Source organism: Peromyscus leucopus, chromosome 5, assembly GCF_004664715.2.
Source record: "Peromyscus leucopus breed LL Stock chromosome 5, UCI_PerLeu_2.1, whole genome shotgun sequence".
Lineage (NCBI taxonomy): Eukaryota > Metazoa > Chordata > Mammalia > Rodentia > Cricetidae > Peromyscus > Peromyscus leucopus.
In genome coordinates, this window is record NC_051067.1 from 11,780,384 (window position 1) to 11,792,596 (window position 12,213).

At 50.5% G+C, this 12,213-nt stretch overlaps 1 protein-coding gene across 3 annotated transcripts in view; it reads right to left on the reverse strand.

Annotated features, from left to right (window-relative positions):
- Positions 1-12,213, reverse strand: part of Syk (spleen associated tyrosine kinase) — a 78,093-nt gene that overhangs the window by 34,595 nt on the left and 31,285 nt on the right. For all 3 annotated transcript variants that reach the window (XM_028863795.2, XM_028863796.2, XM_028863794.2), the window contains exons 2-3: positions 10,810-11,266; positions 9,517-9,677 (exon numbers count right to left, since the gene is read on the reverse strand). In XM_028863795.2, the coding sequence (XP_028719628.1) occupies positions 9,517-9,677; positions 10,810-11,223 (575 nt within the window). In that variant the 5' untranslated portion in view covers positions 11,224-11,266. The remainder of the gene's footprint in view (positions 1-9,516; positions 9,678-10,809; positions 11,267-12,213) is intronic.

Consider the following 12,213-nt stretch of genomic DNA (forward strand, 5'->3'; position numbering starts at 1 on the left):
TGAATGGAGGGGGCAGCATATGGGTAAGGGGAAAGTAGGCACTGTTGACTGGAAAGGTCCACGGACGTAGGAAGACAGGCACACCACACCACACTAGCTTAGCTCTGAACACTTGACCAGTTCATCTCAATAAGTCAGGGGGAACAGGACAGCAGACACCTACAGGGACCTCTCACCACAGCTCCCAGCAGATGCCCGACACTAGAGGGTGCCAAGCACAGCTTCTCTTGGGCATCATTACTCTTCCTCTTGAGCTATTACTAGCACAGTTGCCACAGCATGGCAGGAACCAATAACCAGGATGGCTGCGGTGTCACGGGTGGGTGGGTGGTATGTACAGGGTGGACACACAGGACAAAGGATGATTCTCATCCTAGGATACAGGATTTCCTGATGCCACATGGGTTGAGGCAGGGTAACACAAGAGGCCATCACGTTACTCGGAGTGAGTGCATTTAAAACTTGTGAACTATTTCTGGAAATTTCCATCTAGCAATTGAAGACTTAGCTTATGACAGGTAACTGGAACCTGAAAAGTTAAAGCATGGATAAAAGGGACTGCGGTATTCCCCTTATCTTATTACTAAGTAAAACGAGGCTCGGATATAAAATCAAACCTCCAGAGGGCCGTCGGCACCATGGAGCTCTCGGTGCCAGGAGAGTCTGGTTTGTTACCTGTGTTGTTTACTGTTTTCTCAAGTTTCCCTTGGTCAGAACAGATGTAAAGTTAACTCTTCACTTTTCTCCAACTTACAGTTCTTTTTTCAAAAAGATTTAATTTTATTATTGCCATCTATGTGTATATGTGTGAGTGAATGTGGCATGTATGAAAGTGGCCTCAGAAGCCAGAAGAGGGCACCAGACACCCCAGCGCTGAAGTTACAGGCAGGTGTGAGCTGTCTGCTGTGGGTGCTAAGATCCAAATCCCAGTTCCCTGGGAGAGCAGCAAGAGCCCATGACCACCGAGCCGTCTCTCCAGAGCCTAATTTCTTTTTTAATGCATATTTAAGTTTTGCCTTACATGCTTGGCAGTTCACTTATCTTTTTAGTATCTTGTTGGCTGGGATGGGGGTTGATCTCAGGGCCCTCTACACACTGGGCAAAGGCTCTATCCCTGGTCCTTAGCCCTTCTAGCAGGGGTTTTTTGCAGGTCCCTTAGACATTCTCATGTAGAAGCATCAATGTAGTCTGAAGGTTCACTCTCTCTCCCCAGGCAAATACTACAGCATCTAGATATGCTGTAGGAATATTTCCCCAGGTCTATAGATGTCTCAAATGACGACTGCTCTTCACGCAGCCTGCCTAGGCACCAGACATCTCCATAGACTCGGGCAAGGCCATCAGACCACCACAACCGCCACAGCCATCCGCAGCCGCATTGGAGAACTTGGAAATGTGAACTGCTAAGTTGTAAACCAAACCCAGGGAATTAACAGCTCAGGGGGTGGGGACCCGCCATACACACCTGCCAAGTTCTCAGTGACACACACCTGTGGGCACACATATATGCATGTGTATGCACACACACGTTCTATACAGAGGGACATACTGAGACACTCACATGCCTGAGAGATACCTCGGGGCTTCATCCCCTTTGAATTGTGTGTACACTCTGCTCTGAATATAGGGAACAAGGGCTTCTTGGGGGTTGTTTTAACTAAGGTTCTAAAGAGCTACTGTGGAAAAGGAACGTGTGGGAGTCCCTTCCGATCACGCACAGACAAAGATCAAAGCAAAGTGCCAAGGGCCATCCCAACTGCAAGTGACAGGGATGATCCTGAGCTTCTGGGCCAGCTCGGGCCACAGGACATAGCTCCAATCTTCCTTACCCAGTGTCCACATGGGCGCCTCAAAATCACCTGGGTTTCCTTCTTCTAATGAAGTTTCTCAAACTCCCCACCTCATTCCTACCTCCATCACTCAGATGGACAGCAACATTTTTCTCACCTCCTGAAGACATCGGTGATGGGTCCATTTCAGACATGGTCTCCAGCTCCCCTCCCTGGGGGGGCCCTCAGAGTGTCCCCTCTCAGCAAGTGATCACACGACAATAGTGGGACCCACCCGTTCTTCCACCCAGCCAATCCTCTATCACCTGGGGGCACTCCTCTGTCCACGGGGTTCCGCTCTCCTGGGACCTCCCTCGGTCTTCTTCAAGTCTTTCCCCACAGTGATGGAAGTCTGGGATTCACCAGACTGCTGCACCCACCTATTTGCTGGGTCTGCGATTGCCTGTCCTCGAAGGACACTCCCCTGGCATCTGCCCTGCTGAGCTCCCCACCTCTCCTGCTGGAGTCCAGGCCGTCACCTCTCTCCTGCCACCTCCTTGGACTCCTAATTCCACTCCTCTGCTGTCCCGTCTACTCACAGAACATCAACCCCGGATGCCGGTAGAGGTAGCTGCTAAGTTCCACCATTGCCCCACAGGATGACCAGCCAGGCTGTGTAACTTCCTCCCTCCCTATCCCCCTGCCTGCCCTACCTCTCCTCTTCTGGCCTCTCTTCCCTCCGCCCCTCCAGGTAGTCGTCCTTACATACTCTGAAAATGCCACGTGGTCAGCTACTTCACAGGAAGTCACAGGTGGTCACCTCTTCTCTGGTCTGGCCACCTCCCTTCCCATGGCTGGTCACATGCCACATGCAGGTCCCTAGGGCTGGCACAGATACTCCTTCTGCTGGGATACTCCCCTCCTCAGCTAACCACCTCTTCCTCTCTCAGAGCCCTGTGGAAGTCCCTTTCCTCAGAGTTCCTCCCACTGACGTACTGTTGTACAAGCTAAGATTGTAGCTGTTGAGGACAAGAGCCTGGTCCTTGCTCCCAAGGCACACAGAGTGAGTGGGACTGAAGAGGAGGAAATGTGTGGACAAACACAGCAGCCATAACATGGGGCAGAAACAGTGTCATTAGATTCTAGTAGACAAAAGAGCTAGGGATACATCTCCCATGAAGTGTGAAGTACACAACATGAAGACGTGAGTTCAATCCCTAGGTATAATGGTGTGCACTTGCAATCCCGGCACCGGGGAGGCAGAGACAGGGGGATGCCCTGGGCTTGCTAGCCAGTGGACTCAGCAGACCAGTGAGCTCCAGATTCAATGAGAGGCCCTGTCTCCAAACACAAGGTGAAAAGCAATAGAAAGACACTGAGCGTTGACTTCTGAACACCCCCCAACACATCCATATGTACAAACACACTCATGAATATGTGCATACATAGACACATATGGATGAGGCACCATGGCAGGGAGTGGCATGCTTTCCTGTCACAGGCTCTGTAGACATCTCCCCTGACATAGAAAGCATGATGAGGTGGAGAGGAAGGCCTGTGTCCGTGGTCACGGAACCCCGGCTCCCACCATGCTGCCGGCTGCTTATCCAGTCAGACACATGACTCTCTTGTTGAATGAATAACTGCTTCTGTGTTCTTTTTTTGGTTTTGCGCAATGTGTGTCCCAAGTCAGAAAATGGGAACTGTGGCTCAGACAGCAGTGTAGTGACTTCCTGACTTGATGACTCCACAAATATGAAATTTGTGGCTCTTGGGATTACAGCGGTAACCTGCTGCCTCCACAGCTGCCCTGGGGACTCAGGGGTTTTGTGAAGCTCTGTCAACAGCCCCTGCAGACTCTGGCTGAGGCCTGAAGCTTCTATTCACTTGTAAATTCCTTGACGTGGAGGAGAGTGGGGATGGAGGACGTGGTAATGACCGTCTCGCCTGTCACCGTGGCATTCCAAGTGTAGGAGGGACACACCAGGGTGGACTCAGCTCCTGGGGCAGAGTGACCATCCCTGAGCTCCATCCCAGACCAGATGCCTGGGGGGTCAAGGGTGTGAGGGGGAGGTGGCTGTGTGCCCTTTCTTTAGTGTGGGGAGAGCTTTGGTGGTCTCCTCCCTTTGCCTGGGTCTTCCACAGTCATCCTTCTGCGGGTAGCTGATAGACGAGGGTGGGACACTGACAGAGTGGGGAAAGAAAGGAGGTGAGGAAGGCTTCCAAACCCTGTGCTCACACCCGAGAGAAGGCGGCACGGCACTTCTACTAGTGTGGGGTTTGACATTACACTGACCCAGACAGAGGACTTGCTACACTGGACCATAAACAGATCTGAATGAGATCAAGGTCGCAGTCTTCTGCTTTTGCCGACTACCTCCTCCTGCGTGGCCATCTGGGCCTTTACCTGGTTTCAGCGAGCACTGAGAACCAGGGAGGATGGTGGAGATGAACCATGTTCCATGCACTAAAGTTCCCGCACAGCCGGGGTGTGTACGGAAACGACACAGAGACCCTGCCGAGTACTGCACAAAGGGATGAGGAATGGAGAGGACTTGGGGTCCATCTTATCATGAGTGGGTAGAAGCTGGCAACCAGAGTGAGCAGTGCATCCTGTATCATGCCCTGGGGTCCCCACAGCACAGCCACACACAGGCTACCTTGTCCTTCAGCAAACATTAATTGTAGCATCTGTGCTCAGGCATAAGAGGGCAGGATCCTGCAGCCATGATACCAAATATTCAGTATGGGGGTTGGCACTGAATAGCTCAGAGCACAGGGTTGCCCTGCCTTGCACAGCCTGTTCAGGACACTAGAGGCAGACAGGACTCACTGAACATCAGCAGTCCTGAACACAGGAGGACTATTGAGCTCAACCAACATGGCAAACCTTTATGCTGTGAGCCTTCATCATCCTGGCCCTCTTCCTCCATCTCATGCCTCTCATCCTGCACCAGCTGTGTGGCCCGCTGACCTGTTCCTGCTCCAGGCACCCACATGTGCTGTTCCCTGGGCAGGTGGTTCCTTCTTGTGCACAGCCTCTAATCCCTTCAGCACAGTGAGGTGGGCATGAAACAGAACTCTGGCACCCAGCCCGGCATGCTCTATTGCCTCACACATCCCTCAGTAGAAGTCAGCACTCTGTGTATGTGGACTCCGCATTCATGGAGCCACCACTACAGACTGAAATATTTGCAGAGAAAAATCATGTCCGGACTGAACATGTGCAGATTTTTTTCTTTTCATCGTATAAAGACTTATTTTATTTTGAGTTTTGTGTGTGTGATGCATGTAGCAGTTGCCCATAGAAGCCAGAAGCCAGTGTCAGATCCTCTGGAGCTTGAGTTATAGGCGGTTGTAAGCCGTTCAATTTGGGTGTTGGGAACCGAACCCTGGTCTTCTGCAAGTGCTTTGAATTCCTGTCTCTAGGTCCATTGCCATTCTCTAAACAATACAGTATGACAATATGGCACTGACATTGTATTAGGTGTGGCTTAGAGGTGACCCACGGACCATGTAGAATGCACACATCTACCACTTTGTGTGCAGAGCATCTGCAGCCTTCCTGGAACCGAGACCCGAGGCTACAGGTGACAGACTACAAGGTCTTCACAACTCAGGGCCCCCCACCTTGCTCAAAGGTTGTGTGTATGAGGGTAGACTCTTGCAGAACTGACTTCTGCAGTTCAGTGACCGTGACAGTGCTGGGAGCTGCTTCTTGTGTGTGCAGAGTCCACCTGTGTTCATTCAGGAGGGCTCACAGAGGGACTAACAGTGGACAGGAGACATATTCTTTAGGAAAATATGAACAAAAAGAAAAACCTGCCTGAAAAGAAAGAGGAGAAGGAAGAAGTCAACAGCTGCCTTAGGCCTTTGGCTGTTCCAGGGAGGGTAGGCACTCCTGGGTGACGTGTCCTTTCTGAGGACAGTCAGCTATAAGTGTAATCCAGTTTTGACATTAAAGACTCTGTGCCCTGGATGTTCATTAGACGTCAGGGACATTTTATGAAATGAACTATAAGTGGGTTAGTTGTGGGTTATTCAGTCAAGTTCAAGATCTCCTTCGGCCTTGGCTCACTGTCACTGGGGAAACAGGACAGATGCCTGCTATGGACTGGGGGTCAGGGCTGGTTTACAAGGGTTCTCGGGAACCTTTGACTCTATTTCCCACGGCTTGTGAATACTTGTGTGGAGGACGGAAGATGGAGCAGGGTTGGGGCAACCTGGGCTCACGGGGCACAGGAGGCACTAGTGGCCAACTTCCCACAGGCTGCATGCCCTGTTCACACACCCAGATGAAAGAAGAGAGTGGAGGACACATGCCAGACACAGCTGAGCTCATCAGGTTCCATAGGAAGCCATGAGACTGTCACCAAGTCGTAAGAATGCTGCCTCCTGCTTCCGCTGTTGGAAGATCCACCAGATTCCCTCATCAGGAGAATGCCCTGATGCTAATGACAGGGAAATCACACAGAAGTCACAGAGAGGAAACTCAGTCCCATGCTGACCACACACACTGGGCTGCGAGCTCACAACCGTCTGTATTTATTCCTCAAGGCAGTGATGCAGAGCTGGGGCTATAGATAAGTGGGTAGAGCATTTGCCTGGCATGCAGGAAGCCCTGGGTTTAATCCCTAGTACTGCAGAAACTAGGTGTGAAAGTGCCCACTGGGAGTTCCGGCACTAAGGAGGGTGGGGCAGGGGAACCATAAGCTCAAGGACAGCCTGGCTACACAGTGAATTCAAAGCCAGCCTGGACCTGGGAGGGAGGGAGGGAGGGAGGGAGAGAGAGGAGAGGGAGAGAGAGAGGGGAGGGGGAGGGGGAGGGGAGGGGGAGGGGGAGGGAGAGGGAGAGGGAGAGGGAGAGGGAGAGGGAGAGGGAGAGGGAGAGGGAGAGGGAGAGGGAGAGGGAGAGGGAGAGGGAGAGGAGAGGGAGAGGGAGAGGGAGAGGGAGAGGGAGAGATATTTTTCAATCATCGAGCCTGGAGAAGGTAGTACCATAGACTTGGATCCTATAACTGATCTGAAGGTAGGGTCTGAAGAAGGGCCTTGCCTTCTCCATGCGTGACACCTGCTTTTAACTATCACCCTACCTGACGGAAGGCCTTAGCTGAAGTTCCACACATCCACCCACAGGCAAGCTCTGCAGGTGTAGCAGGAAGGAGTCTGGGAAGGGGTAGAGCTGGCTCTTTGGCAACACCAGGATGGGGTGGGCAGTGTCTGAGAGGTTCGTGTCTACAGGGCACATTGAGGTGACTGCAACCTGAAGCAGAATGAGGTCCCATTCCCAAAGGGATTGTGAGCATACTGTGGAAACACAGATACCCAGGTAGGTCCCTGGTCCACGAGGCCTTTGCATCTCTGATACTAGTTGATATGGACACACACAAGCTTCGAGAATCCCCTGCATAGCCCACAAGGCTCAGTGTTGGGGTGGAATGTGGCATGAAGAAGCATGGAATAACTGTGCAAATGACTGCCAGACTACCGGGGGACCTCCTGCCTTCTGCATGGGGTTAGACATGTCCCTGGGGGAAAAGCCGGCGTGCAGAACATAGGGGAAATCTGTGGCCCCAGCTCTTCCCCAAAGAGCTTGAGAACAAAAGCTCTAGGGAGCAGGAGGGCAGCAGCCTTCTGGGGAGCAGCGTGTCTTCTGGGTGCTCAGTATGTTGCAATGCTGCCAGCTACCCTAGGGGATTTGTACCAGAAGCTATTGCTCAAAGATGGAATGCAGCCAGATCTCAGGAAAATGTTCTACTATACATCGACTCTGGGGCATACTGTCTTCCTTCCCCTACAGTCTCACTGTGGTGGGGTTCCTGTCCCACGGAACATCACATTCCTGTCACTTTGTCTACTCTTTTCTTTCTTTAAGAAATGGTTAAGATCATCTAAAAATTATTTCCATACACTATTATTTTTATGTCTGTGGATGCTCTGCCAGCATGTCTTCACACCCCTTGCATCCCCAGCTCATGCAGAGGCCAAAACAGGTGGTGGATCCCCTGGGACTGGAGTTCCAGACAGCTGTGAGCCACCACTTACTTGGCTGCTGGAAATTGAACCAGGTGTTTTGAAAGAGGAGTTAGTGATCTTAGCCACTGAGCCATCTCTTCAGCCCCTAAGATAATTTTCTAGTATCAGAAGTAAGAGGAAAATTCTTTAGCTAGATGCAAATGCAGAGAAAACACCTGCATTTCTAGGACAACAGCCTGGTGCTGAACAACGTGCCTGATCATGAGGTGACATCATTGATTTTGGGGACATTTTACTGGAAGGAATGGGGGTGGGTCTTCAGAACCCTGAAGGCCTCTGGGTAAGGATATTGAGTGACAACAAATACAGGCATTCCCCCAGCACCACCTCAGCAGGTTCATCTTTAGAAGAAAAGGCTTACTCACACAAAGACAGCTCCTTGCCTCTCTGGACCACAGACCCTGTCCAGCTGGACTGCTGCCCCAGGACCTTCTGGATTTTGGCTTGCACAGACCCACTGCAGATGCCCAGGCCAGGAACCCAGGATCCAAGCCTTCATGTTACCGAGCTGTCTAGGCTGAAGCCCACAGACCCATTTCTGCTCAGACAGCTACACCCAGGCTTGTGTAAGCTGCCCCCAGGAGTTTGCTCCTGAATGTCTACATTAGCACAGAGTTCCAAGCACAGACAGAAGTCCAAGATGTGGGGGCAGATCTAAGTGAGCAAACCGTGCTGTTTGACTTCGTTCTGTCACCACATTGCGTGCACCCTGTTTGCCATTTGAAGCAGAATTCAGGCTGAGCAAGCCTACTCTGAAAGCACTAAAAATACCGTGGGGAAAATGACCTTGATGCTAGGGGCCCGGTATGATGGCTCAGTTGGTAAAATGTTTATAACACAGCATGAGGTCCCAAGCTGGTCCCAAGAACCCATGTAAAAATCTGGGAGTGGAGAGATACAGGCGAGGAATCCGGGGGTGGGGGTGGGGGAGGGGTGGCTGCTGGCCAGTCCGTATAGACAAATCAGCGAGCTCCAGGTTCAGTGGGAGACTGTTTCTCAAAATATGAGTTGGGAAGGGAGGGCCAGCAAGCTAATTCATTAGGTAAAGGTGGTTTGTCCCCAAGCCTGATGACCTAAGTTCAATACTTGGAACCCAGGTACTGGTGCAAAGAAAGAACTGACTCCATGGAAATTGTCCTTGACCTCCACACATGCACCATGGCACATGTACTCCCCCACCACTGTGCACACACACACAATAATAAATAAGACCGAGATATTGAGATAAATAAGGTGGAAAGCAATTGATAAGACACCAATGTCCACCTCTGGCCTACACATGCATGTGTACACACTTGCAAACACGTTTACATACATGAGCAGGAAAACCTACACACACGAGAAATCACCTAGATATTATAAGCATAAAGTATTTCTAAAAGGTCAATGAATTTCTAGTGCAGGCTTGGGTAAGATGTCTTGACATCTCTTCACATATGTGCAAATGTTCCTGCATTGGAAAAATCCCCAATTCAAAGCGCTTCTGTTCCACCATGTTGGATAACACACTCAACCCTCATGGGGCTGAACACTATTTTCTTTCAGCACAATGATAAAACATATGCTGGGTCACAGTGACACCAACTCCTGTGTTGGTAGATGATAACACGTGACACCTTGCTGGGGCCACCTCGGTTCACTTTCTGGGAAACTGCTACCTCTAGGTGGGTGACCCTGGAGTAGGAGGTAGGGGGACGGCAATGACACTCACAGGAATTTTCCATTGATCTTTGATCCTATGAGGACTGTCTGCTCCGATTCATCTCTGGAGATGTTGCCATGGAACCAGGGCATCTTCTCATGGGCTGTGGTGGCGATCAGCTTCTCCAGTTGGGGCTTCTGGCTGATGATAGCTTGCTCCAGAGCCTGGCCCTGCAGTGGATGGACAGAGAGTGAGCCGGCCAGGTTCAAGGAAGTTAGACCTGTGTCCCAGGTCTTCTGCAGCAAATCAGGACCAAACTCTCCTCTCAATCATCCCTTTCTCATTCATTTCCTAAAATAAGGGAACCAGTAAGATCTTTGTGCATCACTTGCATGTCTTCAAGTATGTAAATGAAGGGACATATTTTGTAATGAAGAGGCAGTCCTTAAAAAGTCAGACAAAAATTTGCATATGTAGGTCATATACCCCTGGAGTCAGAGAATGGATCCTCCAAAGAAGGCTATATACTCAAACTAGGTTCTGTATGAAAACCTAGGCATTTCAAGACAGGCAAGAAGTCTTGAGATGTGTGTGAAGCCAGGAGAAGTGAGGTAAAGGCGCTTGGTCCTGAACCTGCCATCTGAGCTTGACTCTCAGGATTCACATGGTGGAAGAGAGACTGATCCTGCAAGTTGTCTGACCTCCACATGCATGCCACAGCACACACACACACACACACACACACACACGCACACGCACACACAAATAAATAAATGTAACCAAAGAAAAGGTTTAAAAGAAGGCTTTCTGTCTGTCAGGATTTGGCTTTGTCCTCACTCCCATCCCCTCCCCACCCCACCCCCACCCCACACCTGCAGGAAATGCCATCAGAGGAGTCACAGGTGAGCAGCCTGAACCAAATGGAAACAAGGTGGAAATAAAAGCAGTCTCCTTAAGAGCTGAAGGGATTGATTTCTTTATCTTTCCCCGCAAGAGAAAAAACTGATCTTCTTGGTGATATATAGCCAGAGTTTGATTACTGACATGTATAAAAAACAAAACAAAACAAAACAAAAACACAAAGGAATAAAATGAAAACCCAACCTTCTTACACATGGAGAAAGGGGGCGGAAAGAGTGCAGAGGGGAGGGGAATGTGAAGACTCCGCTCTGACCGCATGCGCAGACGGAGTGCCAAAAAAGGCCGCGAGGCGCATGGCCACACAGGCACATGGAATGTAGCAAACGCTGGAAAATCCACTCAGATGCGCTACCCCAGTCTTCATGTAAAGGACGCAAAGGATTCTGGGTGACTCTGGGGCAGGGCTCCATGGTCTCAGGGAGCAGTGCCCAGCAGACTCACCTGAAGGTTCCAGGTCTGTTTCACATATTCCCTGATGAGGTTCTCCTTCAGGTCCTCAAAAGGTCCGGTCTTGGGTTGTACCCCCTGGGGCCGATTGAAGGGCTTCTTGAGGAGGCAGATGAGGCCATCGGTTTCCTGGGAGTGGTAATGGCAGAGGTCTGCCGGGCTGATGTGGGTCCTGCCACCGGAGATGGCATAGGTACCATTAAGTTCCCTCTCGATGGTGTAGTGGTGCGCCTTCCTGTTGTGTGCCACCGACAAAGCAAAACCACCCAGGTAATTGCGACTCTGGCGCAGCAGGTAGAGCCCATCTGTCATGCCTCCCTGGACCAGGTAGTCTTCAGCCTCTTCCCGGGTGATGTTGCCGAAGAAGTAGGGCAGGTGGTTGGCGTTGTCGGCCGCGTTGACCGCCATGTCTGCACCCCTTCAGAGTTCCGGGAGGTATGTAGAGGAGTACCTGGGGACAACAAAGATGGCTGAGCCACAGTGAGGAGCCCAGACAGCAAGGGTACTGACTAAACCCACCAGAACCTACTCCACAGGGACTTTCTAGTGGAGAATGGACACGCTGCCCTATTTGGTTTCTGTTTCCTAATTTCCAGTTTCCCGGAACACCCTGTGGTTAACACCCTGTGGTTAGTTAACCAAATCCATGGCTTTTGACAGAGGTGACCCAATTCACCATTATTTTTTCTAATGGAGAAAAAAAGGAACTCCAAGAAGAAACAGTATGGTAGTTTTAAAGAAAATGGCCCCCAAAAGGAGTGGCACTATTAGGAGGTGTGGCCTTGTTGGAGGAAGTGTGTCTCTGTGGGGGCGGGCTTTCAGGTCTTTTTCTCAATCTTCACTCAGTGTGACCGTCAGTAGACTTCTGTTGCCTGCAAGATGTAGGACTCTCTGCTCTGGTACCATGTCTGTCTGCACACCACCATGCTCCCCTTCATGATCATAGTGGACCGAACCTCTGAAACTATAAGTGAGTCCCCCCTCAACTAAATGTTTTTTTAATAAGAGTTTCTGTGACCACGTTATCTCTTCACAGCAATAAAACCCCAACTAAGACACACAGAAAAAGAGCAGTGCACAGTAGTCTTTTGACACAGTGCTCAAGGGCACACCCTGAGTATTCCTTCCCAAGAGGTGGTGTTAAGCTATCTAATCTATGTATCTATGTCTCTCTCTCTCTCTCTCTCTCTCTCTCTCTCTCTCTCTCTCTCTCTCTCTCTCTCTCTCTCTCTCTCTCTCTCTCTCCCTATCTAATCTATCTATCTATCTATCTATCTATCTATCTATCTATCTATCTACCTACCTACCTACCTACCTATCATCTCTTGATTCTTATATTGCCCATGCTGACTTTGAATTCAGAATGTAGCAAAGGATGACCTTCAACTTCTGATCCTC